Here is an 18,141-nt window from a genome sequence, read left to right as displayed (position 1 = left end):
AAGTACATTCGTCAGTTCAATCAGAGAGGGGGGTATTCTGACACTTCTTATTGCAAAGAAATCTGTCTTTCTTCTAGTAAAAATAGAATATTATTAAATTAAAAGGGTTCTTCTCTGCTAGTGTGATCTCTGCACAGAGCAATTATCTGCATGTGTATATAGAGATAATTAATTAATAAAGGAAGTGCCTCTTGCATGCATATATTTATATTCTTTCACATAATTGAGTTTCAGGAATTGTACTATCAGAAGAACCTGTTGCAACCCATGTTCTTGTCCATATTCTTTAAGGACTTGACCAGTGGGTGTGTTCAGTGTGTCTTGCCATTTGACGTAGCTCTCTAAAATCAAGCTAGTTCAGTTCAAACTAGTCTTGTAACTTTCTTTATGTAAAGCTCTGGGCACATTCTCATCTTAGATGCATTTTATTAGTAGAATGCTGTCTACTTCGTTATATCTGTTTGGATATCTGAGACATTCTTCAGTTGTTGAGGAGTTTGTACGACTGGGGATATGAAAGGGCAATAGTGCTATTAAAAAGAATGCAAAGGAAAATACTGTCTGCAGGTTTGTATTTATCTTAAAAACATGAATATGAGAAGGACATGACTCCTAATTTTGTGAGCCTTCAAGTCATTTCCAACTTATGGTGACCCTCAAGTGAATAGATCACAGAGCTTTCTTGGAAAGATTTGTTCAGAGAAGGTTTGCCTTTACCTTCCTCTCTGGCTGAGAGAATAATATTTGTCCAAGGTTACCCAGTGGGTTGGCATGGCTGACTAGGGATACGAAACCTGTTTTCCCAGGGTCTTAGTTCAGCATTCAAACCACTACATCACATTGGCACTCTCTCTCACTTAAAGTAGTCAATGTAATTAGACCAATAAGAAGAGAAATTGAATCTGTACTTAGGCAGCTAATATTAGTAAGAGTTGTCCCTTTTTTGGAGAGCTATAACGTCTGTGTTGTGCAAGACAATTTTCTCATTTTTTGAAAATGTTTTCAGCGAATAGTGAAATATCCCCCTCTATGAATCATATCTTTTTTTTTTTGCTTTGAGAAATGTATTATTTATTTGTTTAATTCATTTCTCACCTATTTCCATGCATGGGAAATAGCTTACCTGTCCGAACGTATCTCCCTCTATGAACCAACACAGAGGTTAAGATCTTCTGGGGAGGCCCTGCTCTCGGTCCCACCTGCTTTGCAAGTGCAGTTGGTGGCGACGAGAGACAGGGCTTTCTCAGTGGTGGCTCCTTGGCTCTGGAACTCTCTCTCCAGTGAGATTAGATCAGTACCTTCCCTCCTGGCCTTCAGAAAGAAAACAAAGACATGGTTGTGGGACCAAGCTTTTGGCCAGTACAGTAATGCAGTGCAAGAAATAAATATAGCATATGTGCAATTGACAATTGGAATGGCCCCAGTCTACTGTTTCGGATCACGTGATTTTAATGTTTATAATAGGTGTTTTTAAATATATGTCTTCATGTTTAAATGTTGTTTATATCTTATGTTTAAAGGTCTTATTGATTTTAATGCATCGTTATATGTTTCTTGTTTAGATTTTATAATTTGGTTTTATATGTATGTTATACATTGAATTTTGCCATTATTATGTTGCAAACCACTTTGAGCCCCCCCCCCCCCCCCCCGGGTGAAAAAAGCGGTATATAAATGGGATTAAAGTTAGCATGCAATGATTTAAAAGCACAATACAAGTTTAAGTAGAAAAGTTGAAGTAGTTAAATTAAACTTTGATTTAAGGAATGCAACTTGAAAAATAGTATCAAAAAGACGTTTAAAAATAATCAGAACCATAGAGTTGGAAGAGATCTCATGGGCCATCCAGTCCAACCCCCTGCCAAGAAGCAGGAAAACCGCATTCAGTGGTGACCACCTTTCATGAAAAGGATTTTCTTCCTTCCTCATCTCCTGTACTTTTCAGATCTGCTCCAGAGAGATGGAGTAAAGATCTTGGAAGTAAAGGACAAAGTGTTTCCATGAAAATTAAGTATTCAATTTCAAATGAATGTTGTTATAGGTACCACATTTACAGTACATATAGAAAGTTCTGTTGGATTTTTGTCTTATATTACCAGGAAAGTGGGTACAGTACTTCAGTTAGTATACTAAATGAGATTAAATTCTTTCCAAAATTTCTATGAAATTATAACATTATCGTACAGCTCCTTGATATTTTTGGATAGTGGATAGGATGTAAATACCCCAATCCAATAAATTAAAAAAGTAAAATAATACTTTATAAAATATTTAAAATTAAACTACTATTTTGAAATGAGAGCTTTCTGGATACTTTTGGTTGTTGGTGGAGCACTTTTAAAAACAGGAAAAAAAAACCTTGGAACTTCTAAAGACAACTTCCCACTTTTTCATGCATTTTACAAAATGTGTTCTGTTCAAATCATATGTAATTCAAATGTGTGCCTGCTTTTCATATGCTGACTATTTTTCACCTGAATCAAAACAGCCATGAAACACAATCAAATCATTCACATCCATTAACTGCATCTGCTACTTGCTTTGTTATGTTTTCTTACCTGGCTGAATGAAAGGTCAAAGGAACTATGTTATCAGCAAAACAATTGTAGTACATGAATCTGGTGCTTGCTAATGCAACATTTTAAAAAGTATCCGTTGATACTGGACAAAGCTAGGGCTTTTAAGAATATTAAGATACTTCCACCAATATATTAGTCCAGTACAACATGTCTTCAATTGCTTCTTAATTCACATTCGTTTTACTGACCCTGAATTTCTGCATTCTCAAATTATAAGTGGAAGTTTTGTATTTTTTGAACCATCATATACTTGATAGGAGTCTGGTTCATTGATTTTCTTGTAGAATTACTGCTTAGTAAACACATCTAATCTTTTTATTATTTATTTATTTATTTATTTCCATAATTTCTATCCCGCCCTTCTCACCCGAAGGGACTCAGATTTTTATGATCATTCAGGAGTGAATCGGGTTTTCCTTTTTATCTTTATTTGAATTTCTATTTTTTCCCATGGAAAAAATGGATCTGCTATCAGGATCATAGCCAGAAAAAATTTTCGGGGGGAGGGGGGGTTGAAACCTTTTTTTAGCGAATCATGAAGAGTAGTTCCATAACACAAAATAGTTTAGAAATCAGGACACTCAAGACAGATAAACTGCAGTGGACACTCATGGGGATTTGGTTAATCAGTTAAAAATTGTGAGTAAACCAGGTTTCTTTAAAAAATCTGAAAAATTTTGGGGGAGGGGGGTTGAACCCCTAATCCCCCTCCACTTGGCTACACTCCTGTCTGCTATCTATATATAGCATGAATTCTTGGGGTCATATGTCATGATAGGCCAGGGTTCCAGGGAAGCTGCCATATTGTGGACAAGGTATGCCGGTGTATATGTTACACAATTGCTCCTAATGCAAATGGGTGCTTTGAATGCGATTTCCCTGCTTCCTGGCAGAGGGTTGGACTGGATGGCCCACAAGGTCTCTTCCAATTCAATGATTCTATATTAGTTAGGATCTTCTACCTGTGGCTGGTTTGTTGTGATCTGTTTGATACCCTATCTTGTCTCCTTGATAAGACAGAAGTAAAGTTAATTACAAACTGTGCATTATTTCTCTGGCTAAGTGTAACATTCAGAGTACTACGTAGTTTCAGACACTGTGATGAGCAAACCAAAAATTGAAAGTCCATGATTTTCTTAGCTGTTACTGTTAGCATGGAACGGATCAGGCAGAGCTATACTGGACAATGCTGCTTCCCACATGTATGCTTATCATGATGTCCAAACATGCCCACCTTTTTGACTGAGGGGGGAGAGGATAAGGATTGCACAGGAAAAGGTCTGTGAAATTGGTTAGGTCATTTTGTGTGTGAATGTGTCATTCAGGTTGTTCTTCAGTCTTACAAATTCCCAGTGGTGAGACACAAGTGCCAAATGACTTCAAGTAGTTAATTTGAAATTAAGATAATCACTTGAATCTGACATTTGAAGTATGTGGCATTTGTTTATTATATGTGGGAGTTTTGTGTGTGTGTTTGTGTAGTTAAAAAAATCAAGATTAAACTACAACCACTATGTTGTCACCTATGTTCTGGATAGGCTGCTGATTAAGAGTCCATAGACTTGTTCACCGTGTGGCAAATTTCCCTCCTGTCTTGAAAGAGTGTCGCATTCTTTCTCTCTGAACTTGGAATACAGAAAATTGATAATTTCAGATTAGGGGTGGAGCCTATTATTTCCAATCTTGCACTGTGTTTGACTTCCAAAATGTGATCTGCTAAAGCACTTGTGATTAATTATTTTGGAAACATTTGACAGCTTTTATGTAGTTTGGAACCATACTCTGCAGCTGGGATTTTATTTAGCTATAGCATGCATCCTCAAACTGCAGCCCTCCAACTGTTTTGGCTTTCAAATCCCAGAAGCCCTAGCCAGCTTGTTCAATGATCAGGTCAATGCCTGACCTAGGGCCCTTCCATGCAGCCCTATATCCCAGAATATCAAGGCAGAAGATCCCACATTATCTGTGTGTGGACTCAGATAACCCAGTTCAAAGCAGACATTGTGGGATTTTCTGCCTTGATATTCTGTGATACAGGACCGTGTGGAAGGGCCCCTAGAATTATTATGCTTCTGCATGACTTGTGCTCTTCCAGGGACAATGCAATCATATATTGGAAGTATAAAACATTTAACCCTGTTACCTGCTTTTACAGTACCCTAAATATACTATAATCAGGAGTTTTATCAAGGACCTCATCAGTTATGTGTGTTGAATTGAAAGTTGTTTGGGTCTGCACTGTAACATGGAGAAAAAGCCAGCATCTGCTAAATAGTTCTTCCATACAGTTGGGGCACAAAATGTTTCAAACTTTCCAAACTCAAAGAGGAAGGTGTTTGCAGAAGTTGTGGTAGTGATAATAACTGAAGTGTTCTATCCTAATATTTCTTTTCTTGACTAATATCTTCAGGAATGTGAAAGGGAATACTGTTACTGGTAATTATGCAATAAAAAGTCCAAAGAGGAAGTTAGTTCAGAGCCAAAAACAGTTAGTGGCTTGCTTGCACAACACGTCATACCTTTCTGAATTGTGATCCAGGTCAATGTAAGAACAGAATATCTTCCTACATTGTGTAATATAAAAGGAAATGTAATTTACAGTTATGTATCTAGTTGAGATTTTTTATGAAAAGGCTATACGTATGCATACATGTATTAGTAAAGGTAAAGGTTTTCCCCTGACTTTAACTCCAGTCATATCCGACTCTGGGGGTTGGTGCCCATCTCCATTTCTATGCCAAAGAGCCGGGGTTGTTCATAGACACCGATCATGTGGTCAACATGACTGCATGGAATGCTGTTACCTTCCCGCTGAAGCGGTACCTATTGATCTACTCACATTTCGATATTTTTGAACTGCTAGGTTGGCAGAAGCTGGGGCTAACAGTGGGAGCTTACTCCGCTCCACCGAATTCGAACTGCTGACCTTTCAGCCAGCAACTTCAGCAGCTCAGCGATTTAACCCACTACACCACCGGGGACTCCCACATGCATGTACTGTATTACCTTCATTCAATGTATTTCTTTGTTTTTCTTATTTGACTCAGTAATAGTTTGTGAAACTTATTTCTTTTAATTTTACTGCTAATAGGTTATCTCCTGTTATGAACATTATTAGAAATCTTAACTAATTATTCTATTGCAGGGTCTTTTTCAGTATATAAATAGTAATCAGCAGCCACCCCATTGGTTCCGTTCATTTTGGAAAACCAGTCTTTTAATTTTTGAATTTAAAAAGCATATTCCATTTCTGGATTTTCACTCAAGGGCAAACTTGAAACAATTTTTATGCCTTTTTGTGATTTTATAACCTGATCTAAAAGATAGTCATTTGAAGATTGAGCAGAGGGAGTGGGTTTTGTAGGGAAGAAGATCTGAAGATGTTGATTTGTTTCAGATCTGTTGCCTGACAGAACGAACTGTGAAACTGAGATAGCCTTAACAATTGGGAAAGTGTTGTGTAGGATTAGGACGAGAAGGTTGATAGAAACCTAAGAGGTGTTTTTGTGAGAGATGGCAAGAATACAATGCGTGCATTTAGTATATCTTCTCTGGAAGGGGGTACAGAGTAAAATAATCATGACATGAACTTTGGGCACAATAAGGCTTTTGAAGAAAGGGATGAATGAGTCAGTGGAAAGTTCCATGGAACTAGAGGTACACATCTAAAAGAGCAGAAATTTGCCTCACAGCTAGGGATGCTTGCATTTCATTGCTATGGTAATTTCTCCTTTCCTGTAAATGTTTAAGCCAGATAAAACTTCATGTCTTCTAGAGGTTGTTCTATTTAAGTTGTTGATACTTTGCATGTATATAGAAATTTTCAAGGTGAATAATAAAATGCACACACTAACAAAGAAAATCTATAATTTGATAAGACTAATTTTAATCCTATAACTTCCTATAAGAGAAGTGTAAAAGTAATAAGGACTCTGAAGTAATTATAAGTAAGGATAAAAATATCTGGAGCTGCTTAGATCAGAGAAATTAATAATAGGAAAAGTTGTAGAAGCCAGGCTTCTAACAGGAGCAAACTACAGGGCGCGTTCTACGCCTCTGTTTAAGGAGCTCCACTGGCTGCCGTTTGTTTTCCGGGCCCAATTCAAGGTGCAGGTTATTACCTACAAAGCCCTAAACGGTTTGGGACCCACCTACCTTAGAGACCGCATCTCCCTCTATGAACCTGCACGATCTCTTCGCTCTTTGGGGGAGGCCCTCCTCTCGCTCCCACCACCTTCGCAGTTGCGGCTGGTGGGGACGAGAGAGAGGGCCTTCTCCGCTGTGGCCCCCCGCCTCTGGAACTCACTCCCGAGGGAGATTAGACAGGCCCCCCACCCTCCTTGCCTTTCGAAAAAGCCTTAAAACCTGGCTTTTCCAGAGGGCCTTCGACGACTAATTTTTGGGGGTTGACTTGTCTGTCCATTTAATTTAATTAGAGAGTGTTCTACCATGATTATTGATACCTTGCTGAGTACTTCTGCCACGAAGCTACAGAAGCCCTCTATTTCGGCCTAGACCTGTTTTATCTCCTTGTTTTTAACATGTGATGTATGTATTGATTCTATGATTGCTTTTCATGTTTGATTTTACAATGTGTAATTTGTCACTGTTTTTATTATTGTTGTGAGCCGCCCCGAGTCCCCTCGGGGAGATGGGGCGGGATATAAGAATAAATTTATTATTATTATTATTATTAGATGTTCGTAAACTGAGAAAGTGGGTAAAGAGAACTGTCTCCTTAAAATTATACTAACGGATATTATTGAGTTGAGAGGAATGATAGGCAAAAGGATATAAAAGTTCAAGTAGCAGATTGTTGACTTAAGGAATTTTCTGCCAAACACGAGATAGCTGTCAACATAAACTATTTGCAGATGTGTAATTTCCAAGCAATTACAATATTTATTTATTGTATCAGAAGCGAAACCGAGGGTACAGTTGTATTTAAAAACACAAAGTTAAAAACTTTGCATTATACTAAATGTCCTTGGACCAGTAACTGGCCATTTGGAGTGCTTCTGGTGTTGCTATAAGTAGGTCCTTCCTTCGTTGTGCATGTGGCAGGACTCAGACTACATTGCAGTAGGTGGTTTGTGGTTTGCTCTTCTCAACACTCACATTTCATGGGCTCTACTTTGTGACTCAAATTTCTTAAGATTGGCTCTGCACCTCGTGGTGCCAGAGCACTGTCTGTTCATCGCGTTCCAAGTTGCTCAGCCTTCTGTGTGCCCAGGAGGGAGTTAGTTTCTCATCCAGTCTCAGCCACTGATTGAGGTTCTGGATTCTAGCCTGCCACTTCTGGACTCTTGCTTGCTGTGGTGTTCCTGCAAGTATCTCTGTAGATCTTAGAAAACTGATTCTTGATTAAAGGCGTTGGCTTGCTGGCTGATATCCAAACAGGGGATGGGCCGAAGATGTCTCTGCCTTGGTCCTTTCATTATTGGCTGCTACTTCCCGGCAGATGTCAGGTGGTGCAATATCGGCTAAACAGTATAAGTTCTCCAGTTGTGTTGAGCGTAGACATCTGTCAGGACTCAGGCTGCAGAGCACCAATAACCATACGCAGAGGCCAGAATCTATCTAATATCTTTATTAAAGAATTATATAAAGTCAATAAAAACAAGTGTAGAATATAGTCCAAAAGTAGACCCTTCAGGAAAGGCCAAATATAGTCCAGGAAAGCAATGTCCAATATATGATATTAAAGTCCAAAGTTATAATCCACTTCACCGAAACACACACTATTTAGCAAGCAATAGTGTGGGGAACTGTCCATAGTCTTTGAGGCTCAAGGTAAATCCGAAGGAGGGGAAACAAGGCTGGGATCCGAGAGGCAGGGTCCGTGGTTTAAAACGCAAGGCAAGGCAAGACTTGAGACTTGGCAAGGTCCAACTTGAAACAAGACAATCGTGGAACAAGAACTGAGTCCATAGAAATCCGTGGAACAAGGCAGGGCTGGAAACTTGCTTCAGGAGCTGGGAACTGGGGTACGAAGTCTACACACGATCTCACTCCAGGAGCTGACGAATTGACTCCGCAAGGAATCCTTTGTGGCCAAACATCTATATAGGATCTTGTTTTCCCGCCAAAGCACACTTTCTCTGGGGAACAAGAACCGAAACCTATACTGTCCAGATGCAGGACTCCTTAAACTTTCCCAAGGGAAACAGACTTAATCATCTAATTGTCTGGCAGCTATCCGGGCGCTTCGGCGAGTCGCCTCCCGAGCGTGTCTATCTTGATTATAATAAAGGCGGCGAGAAAATGGGGGAGATTTCTCCTCAAGGCTTGTTTGGCTGACTTCTTGTGGACAAACATCCTGCAGCTGCAAGGGCTCCAAATCTGGCAGAAACGGTGGGAAACCCAAGTTTTCCTCTTCATCTGTCACAACAGTACTAGGAACGGGACTACATGGCCCATGAGTCATCACAACATCCTATGATGATGTGGCAGGGCTCATTAATAACCACATCCATTGTTTTAACGTGGTAAAATGTGTTCCACACTGGGCATGCATATTCAGCAACAGAGTAGCAAAGCGCAAGGGCAGATGTCTTCACTGTGAGCAATTACAATTACATGGAGGGAGAATTGGACCATGTTCCCTAGCCCTTGCTGTCACATTTTCTCTGAGATATATCCCCATGCTTTCCATGCATTTGACAAATGTCTTCAGTGGTGAAAGCAACTGAATATATGTGAGCTCACTCGCTGTGAGCTGAAAATGTGTGTGTTCCGGGTTCCACTACTTTTTCATTGCATTATTGCATTTACAGGGAAAATACAAAGGCAAGGATAGCAGAGAAGAACGTATGTGCTATCTTGCAGTTGTTTGGACATGTAACAGCTGAAGGGAACTTTAGCGAATACCCCCCTCAGTGAGAACTGTACATGGCTATATACTACCTCTACAATAAAAGTAGGCTATCTGAATCTCAGTTCCTGGGAAAGAAGCAGAGAGGGCTTTTGCTCCAATGTCTTGCTTGTGGTCTTATTCATGACATTTGGTTGGCCTTTTTGAGAAGCAGAATTCTGTTCAGCATTAGATAGGCCTTTGATCTGGGCAAGCAGGTTTGCCCTTGCACAACATGAGCTTCTTTTGATGGCAGACTTCCAAGAAAATACATGCTGGTCCTTTGGTCCTCTTGACAAAACAAAAGGTAAATTCCACTGGAGCAACGCCCGTGTTTCTGCTACTGTTCACTAGGTTTGTATTGACAGAAATATTTTTTCCATAAAAATTGTGCTTTTCTTCAGTGACTTGGAAGACATGGTTTTGAACAGTTCCATTAAGGAGGAAAAATAGGAGAAATATAAAATACTCCACGTAGAAAAAAATAAATTCACACATATAGGGTGGGTGGTACCAGGCTTGGTAACAGTACGTGTGAAAAGAAGTCTTGGTAGATCCCAAATGGACATGAATCAGTAGTGTGATGTGGTAGCTTAAAAAGCCAGTGCTATTCCAATAAGAAAATGCTGTATTGATTGGGGGAAGTAATGATACCATTCTATTTTGCTTTAGTCAAACCTCATTTGAAATACTATGTCCAGTTCCGGCTACCAAAATTCAAGATGGATATTGACAAGATGAAATGTGTTGAGAGAAGGGCAATAAAAATGATAAAAGGTCTGGAAACCATGCCCTATGAGGAGTGGCTTAGGGAGCTGGTTATGTTTGGCCTGAAGAAGAAAGATGGACCTGATAGCCATCTTGAAATGATGTCATATTGAAGATGTAGCAAGCTTGTTTTCTACGACTACATCAGAGACAGACAGGGAGCCAAGTGTTCAAATTACAGGAAAAGTGATTCCACCTAAACTTTAGGAAGAACTTCCTGGCAATAAAAACTGCTTGATAGTGGAATCTGCTGCTCCGGAGTGTGGTAGTTTTTTCTTCTCTTGAAGTTTTTAAGCAGAGGCTAGATGGCCAACTATTGGAAGTGCTTTGGTTGTGTATTCTTGCATGGCAGCAAGTTGAATTGCCTTTGTGGTTCTTCCAATTCTGATTATTCCCTTCAGTTCAGAACATGGTCTCTCTAGCCAGCATATATGTATATTTGTTTATACAGGAGAATAGAAATACTCAAGACTGAGTTCTTAACTTAGATACTACTTTTTGTTATCGTGCAGCAAAATACCCCTTAACATATTTTCTTATGCCATGATACATTGATTTGAAACATTATAGTATTTATTGCATTGGTTATATTAATTTAATAATTCTAATAAATTTTAATTATTATCTATTATATTTCACAGTGTTTGGTTATAGGCAGGGGTAAAGTTAATAAAAGTAATGAAATATTCGGTTACTCAACTTAATGATTTTGCTGTAGGTTACTCCTGTGTAAGGGTTCACATTTAGGAGTCTAATTGTAGGTGTTTTTATGTTTAATGGTCTCTTTATAATTTGGGACGATTGCTTTATGTGTATGTATTATCCTGACATTTCAACTGTGGTTGGCATTTTCCTCCGTGTGTCTTGGAACATTTTCTTCCCGTAGAGATGTTCAATGTTGAAGACTTTCATGGCTGGAATCACTGGCGTGTTGTGTGGTTTCCTGGGTATATGGCCAGTCCCCTGGGCAACGTCCTTGCAGACGGCCAATTCTCTCACACCAGAAGCGACTTGCAGTTTCTCAAGTTGCTCCTGACACGAAAAAAAAAATCTATGGGGAAGACAGATGCAGGCAAAATGTCAGGAGAAAATTATTCTAGAATATGACCATACAGCCTGGAAACCACACAATATCCCAGTAGTAAATTGGTTCATCTCGTTGAAAAGGTATGTATAACCAACTTCTTTTCATTTTTCAATCTAGAATGAGTTATCCTTTTAAAAATCCATCTTGTTGTTTAAGGTAGATCTCTAGATTACCAAATGAAATTCCTATACAGGTTGATAAACGATAACTTATCTATAACAATAGTCATTCTGTTTTATTTTAAGTTCACGTTTAGCTCTTGATTATTTAAGTTTTTTACAGTCAGTTCCTATTAAGTTCATTTTTACGTACATGTTGAAAGTATTTGCTTTCCTCTTCAAATATTTGTGTCTTGTGATGGGAGTAAAATCTTTGATATGGGGTTTATCTGATTAACTTGTGCAATGTGGCCAAACAAATCTGGGAATTGTAAGGTAATGATATTTTCTTGTCTAACAGCATTAAAGTAGTAATGATTCCTTTCTTTAAAAGTGTGTCTGGCAAATTGTTATTTTAAAAATTCAGCTTTGATCTTTCAATTTGTGTGTGTGCGTTTGATTACCTTTTTAAAGATTTTCTCCCTTAGTTTTATTTTCCATGTGTAATGTGTTTGAGTTGCATTTAAACTACAGTACTAGCCAGTATAACAGAATAACACTGAGCAAAGCAGAGAAAATATTACCATTGAGAAATACTTAGATCAACACTGAATCTAAAAATACATTGACACTGATTTCAAAATTAACATAAAATCACTGAATTTAAAAAAGACCAGGATAGTTACATATGTGAGAATGAGTTGGAATTGTGAACACTGTGAATACTGCTGTGACTCTTTACAGGTTTATGAAGCTTATTTCTTTCTTTTCGAACAATAAAATACATTAATTGTACGAAAATAATAAATACATAGTCAAAAGCAACAAAAACCAACCAATTTGTCTTGAATACTATTAAAGATTTGACATAAGATATTTGGTATTTGAGATCATACACAAATGTCTAGTGGAAGTGCACCAATTTAGTAAGGCATATTTTTAATTTTGAGTTCTGCCTGTCAGACCTCAGAAGGTAGTTAGAGTGATGATCTAAAAGTAATGTAGGGGAAAAGCAACAGTTTTATATACCTTGACCCTATGCCTTTCATGGTATTATATCATGGAATGGGAGTCATGTAGTTCTTCTGCTTGATTCTTAATGTTCTTAATTTTAATGTGTTTTATAGCAACATCGCCTGTTTTAGAGGGGTTTTTCTTCTTTGCAGAAGTCAAGTGTATTTCCTTGTAGCAGCACAATTTATTTAAAAGTATTTCCTGGAGGGAGAGAACTTAATCACAGTAACAACAAAGTCATAAGTTGTCAGTGTGGCTTGCACAAGAATAACTCATTAATGCCAGGAAAAGTTAGCTGTGTTATAAATATCCTGCATAAAACACTTAAAATATATCAAAGAATAGATCGGTCTTCTCGATATTGAAAAGAGAACATTTTGGACCTTTGAATGGTTCCTGAATCCTCTTTGGCTCAGTAATAGTAGTTAAACATGTATTCTCAAATTATATACACAAATAACTTGTCAGGCCCAAATTCCATTGGCATTGACTACTGTTCCACACTTCATAGGTGATGCAGGAAACAAGGAAAAGCCTGTGCTCACATCAATTTTTAAATGGCGAAAACTCCACTTGTATTGGGCACCATTAGTTGACCAGATTATTAACCAGACACAGGAAAAAGTGCATGGGATACCTTTCTACCCTCAAATAAAAGTTTGTTTAGCACTGATGGTTCATATTTTGTAAAGCGATTGTATTTGACATGGCTGTACTAGCATACTCTGTGCTATCCAAACTATCTGTTCCACTGATGAAATAGTTTTCACTAGCACAGTGTGAAGAAAATGCAGTTCCCCCTTTTCCCTTCACTGTCCTTCCCAAGCCCTCTGAAGAGGTGAGAACCTAGACAAATTAAATTGTGGTATGAAAAAATGAAGAGGAGATAGCCCTCTTGCATGAGCTGAAGTCTTCACATGTGGCATTGAAATGGATCTCCTACTTAAAATATTACATAGAAAAAAGGGCAGAATGAAAAGAGCTAAACAAAGAAAGGGAATACATGGCAAATCTCAACAGAGAGATAAAGTCTCTTGCTTTTATACAAAGCTAAATTGAACAATGCATTGGCTATGGTTTCAAAAATATCTTCTTGTCTTCTTCCCTTCAGTTTTCTGCCCTGCTCCAATTATCCCTACTGGGTTTCCTAATTCCAAGAACAAATTTGTGGGTTGTAGAGCGGCTGCAGGAGGCTTTCCAAATTTCTTGCCTCTATTTTGCTGGTTCTCTTCATTCTGAAACTAAATGCCACATTTGTTTTTTCTTATGGCATGATCTGATGATAATAAAATTAAATTTGCCCAATTGCAATTTAATAAATTGAGGCAAATGATCAATATAGAAAAAACTCAGGTGTATGTGTAGTACCATCTGTGATGGCACCAGAATTAATCTTCAGACCTTAATACATAAATACATCTTTAAAAGTTCTAATTTCCGTAGTGCCCATGAAGAGGAAAAATACCTTTTTTAGTATTAAATAAATATATTTGTTTTTTACCAAATACCGGTAAGTTGGTAAAGGTGACTGTAATGGAATGGGCCTACCTTGCGAGGCCAGTGTGTTGAAAAGTTCTAGGCCGAACCAAGCAAAAGGAGGAGGGATCAAGCAGCTCCTTATATGGTAGTGAAGCTTGATTGGTGGGTGAGTTTGAGAGTGTTGCCTGCTCACAGGAGGTAGAGGGCGCCAGAGTGAGAGGGAGGTAGTCAGGGAGCGGAGTGTAAGGTGAATAGAAGGAAGAGGTTGGAGCTGGGAGAAAAGAACTTCTGTGAGGAGGAAAGTTAAAATAGCCTTCAGGGAGAAGTGCTATATATTGTTAGAGAGCCTCTATGTGACAGAGTGTTGATAATAAGAACCTCTGGGAAGGAGGACAAAGGGCTTTGAAAAGCCTGGTTGATTCTCTTGTGAGAAAACATTGTTCTGAGGAAAAACGAGTTTAGAAACTATTCTCTTTTAAAGTAACTGTCTGTTAAACTACTGAAACCAATATGCAACCTTCTTGTTCTTGTTCAAATAAACTTCACAAAACTGATTTTACTTCACCACCAGTATTCAGTGTGTCTTTCTGTGCATCTACATAAGGAGGTGGCCTGTCTGCATATTAGCCAACACTCTGAGTTGGCGTTTCCCTCCATTTTTGAGGGGCTTTGTGTACTGACTCCATTGGTCAGTGGACCAGAGGGACAGGGAAGAGTGACTGGTATGGGCAAAGACACATAAACTTTGTTTGGTGGCAGCAAAGATATATCTAAATGTAACAGAACAGTCGGCTGCTGGGGTCTGGCCGTTGGAGTGACCAAGCAACTTGTCAGATGTTAAAGCCTCAAAACTAGTCTTGCTGCACTCTACTATTACATAAATTGTGTGTGTTCAAATATACAGTAGAGTCTCACTTATCCAACATAAACGGGCCGGCAGAACATTGGATAAGTGAATATGTTGGATAATAAGGAGGGATTAAGGAAAAGCCTATTAAACATCAAATTAGGTTATGATTTTACAAATTAAGCACCAAAACATCATGTTATACAACAAATTTGACCAAAAAAGTAGTTCAATACACAGTAATGCTATGTAGTAATTACTGTATTTACAAATTTAGCACCAAAATATCACAATGTTTTGAAAACATTGACTACAAAAATGTGTTGGATAATCCAGAACGTTGGATAAGTGAGTGTTGGATAAGTGAGACTCTACTGTATCTTTAAACTTATCTTTCATTAACTTCTGGAAAGGCTCAGTTCACGCTATGGGTTTTTTATTCCATATGTCTAACTGGCAATAAGTGAAAGCAGTTGTATACTGGCAATAAGTGAAAGCAGTTTTCAAGATTGGAATTCTTTATAGAGTTGGATATGGAAGATAATATTTACTGAGGACTGATGTAGAATGGCCATGTAGAATTGGAAAAAGGTGTAATATTAAAGACAGATATCTGCATGCCTATGGGACTGTTTGCTGATACTTTCTTTCCCTTGTCAGTCAAAATTTTTATTATCATGTACATCAGGCATGGGAAACGTTGGCCCTCCAGGTATTTAGGAATTGTGTGAGTTGAAGTCCAAAACACCTGGAGGGCCAAAGTTTGCCCATGCCTGATGTACATGAATTCGGAATAAGAAAGGACTCTTTAAAAACATTCCTGTGACAGCCCCCCTACTGTGGAATGGCCTCCCTTAGAACTTCTGACAAAATGTGTTACTAATGGCATTTAGAAAATATTGTAAGATCTTTAAAAAGTGTCTCAGAATGAGATGGGTCAAGCTTAGTAATTATTATTTACTTGACTATAGTGTTACTTTGTATTTATGAACTTGCTTAATATTTTTAAAATATGTATTAAGTGTTTTCATTTAAATAAGATAATTAGGGTGGTCCTTGCACTGCTCCTAGTGCAGTCAATTAATATCGGTGTTTTATATCAGAACATTGCTCTTCTTTACACTGCACCAACTATATACCGAATGGGAGAATGTAAAAAATAAAGAAAGTGAATGTCTCATCTAATTTACTTCATGTCTGATCCAGTGTTTTATTTTCAGGGCTGATATCTGCCTCAGCTCTATGTATTCCATCTTGTGTTCAAAGCAGTAATGGCAAAGGAATTCATAAAGAACTGCTGCAGAGGCTGTCTGTATATTGGGAAAGAAAAGAATGATGGTGAGTTAAGTTAATGTTAAATGCTACATGCTGTTAATTAAAATAAATGTGAGCATTTGTCTAAGCATTTTTTGCTGTTTCTCATTTCATAATATTAAATTAGTATGAAATTTGAGAAATCCAGTTGTGATATTACAGTAATATCTGTAATAGCCAAATAATGTTTATGTACAAATAGATAATTTGTTTTTCTCCAGAAACACTCCAGCATATTGTGGAGATTGGGTGGGAAGCGGTTACCCTGGTTGAACCCAACAGGCGTGAAATGCCATCTCAATAAAAAATTTATTTAATTTTCTTGATTAATTACAGCAGTTTAAAGGTGTGGAAATTTCAGGTCTGAGACCACTCTGAATCTGTAATTGTGCTGTTTTAATTCATTTTCCCATGTTAGTTTTAATCCATCTCACTCTTTAAACTGTGTTTTAAACTGGGCTCTCAATCCTGAGAAAAAAGATGGATATAAATAACAACAATAGCCATGAATATATTTTAGAGATGAGTCTTCCTGTTAGGCTTCTCAACAGAAATCAATAATTACCTGTAATATGTATTTTGTTCTCCACTTGACTTGTGAATAACCATGGAATGTCTGTCTGTCACAATGCATTCTGTAAGTATGTGAGAGAAAAACAGGGACTTCTGTGAAACCAGTTATGTTTCCTTGCCCAAAATTATGAAGATTATTTATTCATACTAGGGTTAGATGCCTTTTACATTCTATAATAGTTCATATTGGTGACCGAGTTAATATTTAGTATTCATCTCCTGAAAACTTTTAATCACATTTTAATAGGCACCTTCTAAATTTTTTCCAAAGTCGTATGTGGTAAAAAACAAACAAAGCAGATCTGGATTTCAGACCAATTGCTCTCAGGACACTTACGGTACTCTCCATTGTTCACTTGCCCCGGATACAATCAGCAGGATGGAAAAACCTATTCTCATCCTATTAAAATACAAAAGCCCATTTCAGGCTGTTCACTGAAGAATGAATGTGCTTGCCATGCTTTTTATGTTAAATAACAGCTTCTCTGGAGAAGGAGTCTGAGGTTACAGACAAATACAAATCAAATATTGTGGAGAAACCGCCTTTGTCTTCTGTGTCGGTGAAACGGCAGGTTGGCTGTTCAGAAGATTATCTTCTTTCCAAGCTCCCTCCAGCTGGCCAAGAAGTACCCTTTGTGGTCCCTCAATTCAAACTTGCTTACGTCCAGCCCAAGAACCTTGGTCATTCATACCGTGGAGGAATTCAAGGTAAAAACAATTGAAGAGAACATTATGACATTAAAGCAGTGTTTTGGTAGACTGTCTTTAGATAAATTTGTAGAAGCTTGTTTAAATGATGGGGATTATATCATATACTGTTTCCAAGGTATTTGATAAAGAATTGTGATCTTAAGTTAGCAGCCTTTGCCAAATGTATGTGACAGGTCCCCTCTCCAGGCTGGCCCAACAAAGTCTTAGGCAATAGATGTGTTGTTGTATGGGTTCACTATAATAAGCCTGACCAGACTGTATCAAAATTTTAATAGGGAGAGCTAGGCACAATTGTAAAAAAAAATCAAACAAGTAGAAGTTTGATGTGTTGTCAAAGGCTTGCATGGCCAGAATCACTGGATTGCTGTGAGTATTTCAGGCTGTATGACCATGTTCCAATAGCAGTCTCTCCTGACATTTCGCCTGCATCTGTGGCTGGCATCTTCAGAGGTTCTGTTGGCAGTGATGCAAGTGAAGTGTATATATATCAGTGGAATGTCCAGGGTGGAATAAAGAACACTTGTCTGTTAAAGCAAGCGTGAAGGTTGCAATTAGCAAGTTTGAATAGCCTTGAGTAGCTATGAAGCTGCAAAGCCAATCAGAGAGGGTATCTGCATAGTGGTAGCCTGGGCTTTGTTGCCTGGAGGGATCCTCTGTTGATAGCCACTTTATTGTTGGCTATCTAGAATTGTATCGAAGTCTTCAGACTTAGATCCCAGGTATACGATAGCTGCACTCCCCTGCTAGAACCTCCAAACAAGCTCATGGAGTTGTCCTGTTTCTGAGTGGTGTTTTTTATTTACTGTCCTGATTTTAGA

General features: G+C 38.1%; 1 protein-coding gene across 5 annotated transcripts in view; it reads left to right on the top strand.

The window, feature by feature from the left end:
• The window catches only part of tc2n (tandem C2 domains, nuclear), a 47,313-nt gene that overhangs the window by 4,814 nt on the left and 24,358 nt on the right, over positions 1 to 18,141 (top strand). For 4 of the 5 annotated variants that reach the window (XM_062968163.1, XM_062968158.1, XM_062968151.1 and 1 more), the window contains exons 2-4: positions 5,443 to 5,573; positions 15,946 to 16,063; positions 17,093 to 17,320. In XM_062968163.1, coding sequence (XP_062824233.1) covers positions 15,997 to 16,063; positions 17,093 to 17,320 — 295 coding nt within the window. In that variant the 5' untranslated portion in view covers positions 5,443 to 5,573; positions 15,946 to 15,996. The remainder of the gene's footprint in view (positions 1 to 5,442; positions 5,574 to 15,945; positions 16,064 to 17,092; positions 17,321 to 18,141) is intronic. The other variant, XM_008112912.3, reaches the window with a different exon arrangement.

The sequence above is a fragment of the Anolis carolinensis genome, chromosome 1 (genome assembly GCF_035594765.1).
Source record: "Anolis carolinensis isolate JA03-04 chromosome 1, rAnoCar3.1.pri, whole genome shotgun sequence".
NCBI lineage: Eukaryota > Metazoa > Chordata > Lepidosauria > Squamata > Dactyloidae > Anolis > Anolis carolinensis.
Note: the sequence above shows the minus strand (reverse complement) of the source record. Positions and strands in the feature narration are given on the sequence as shown.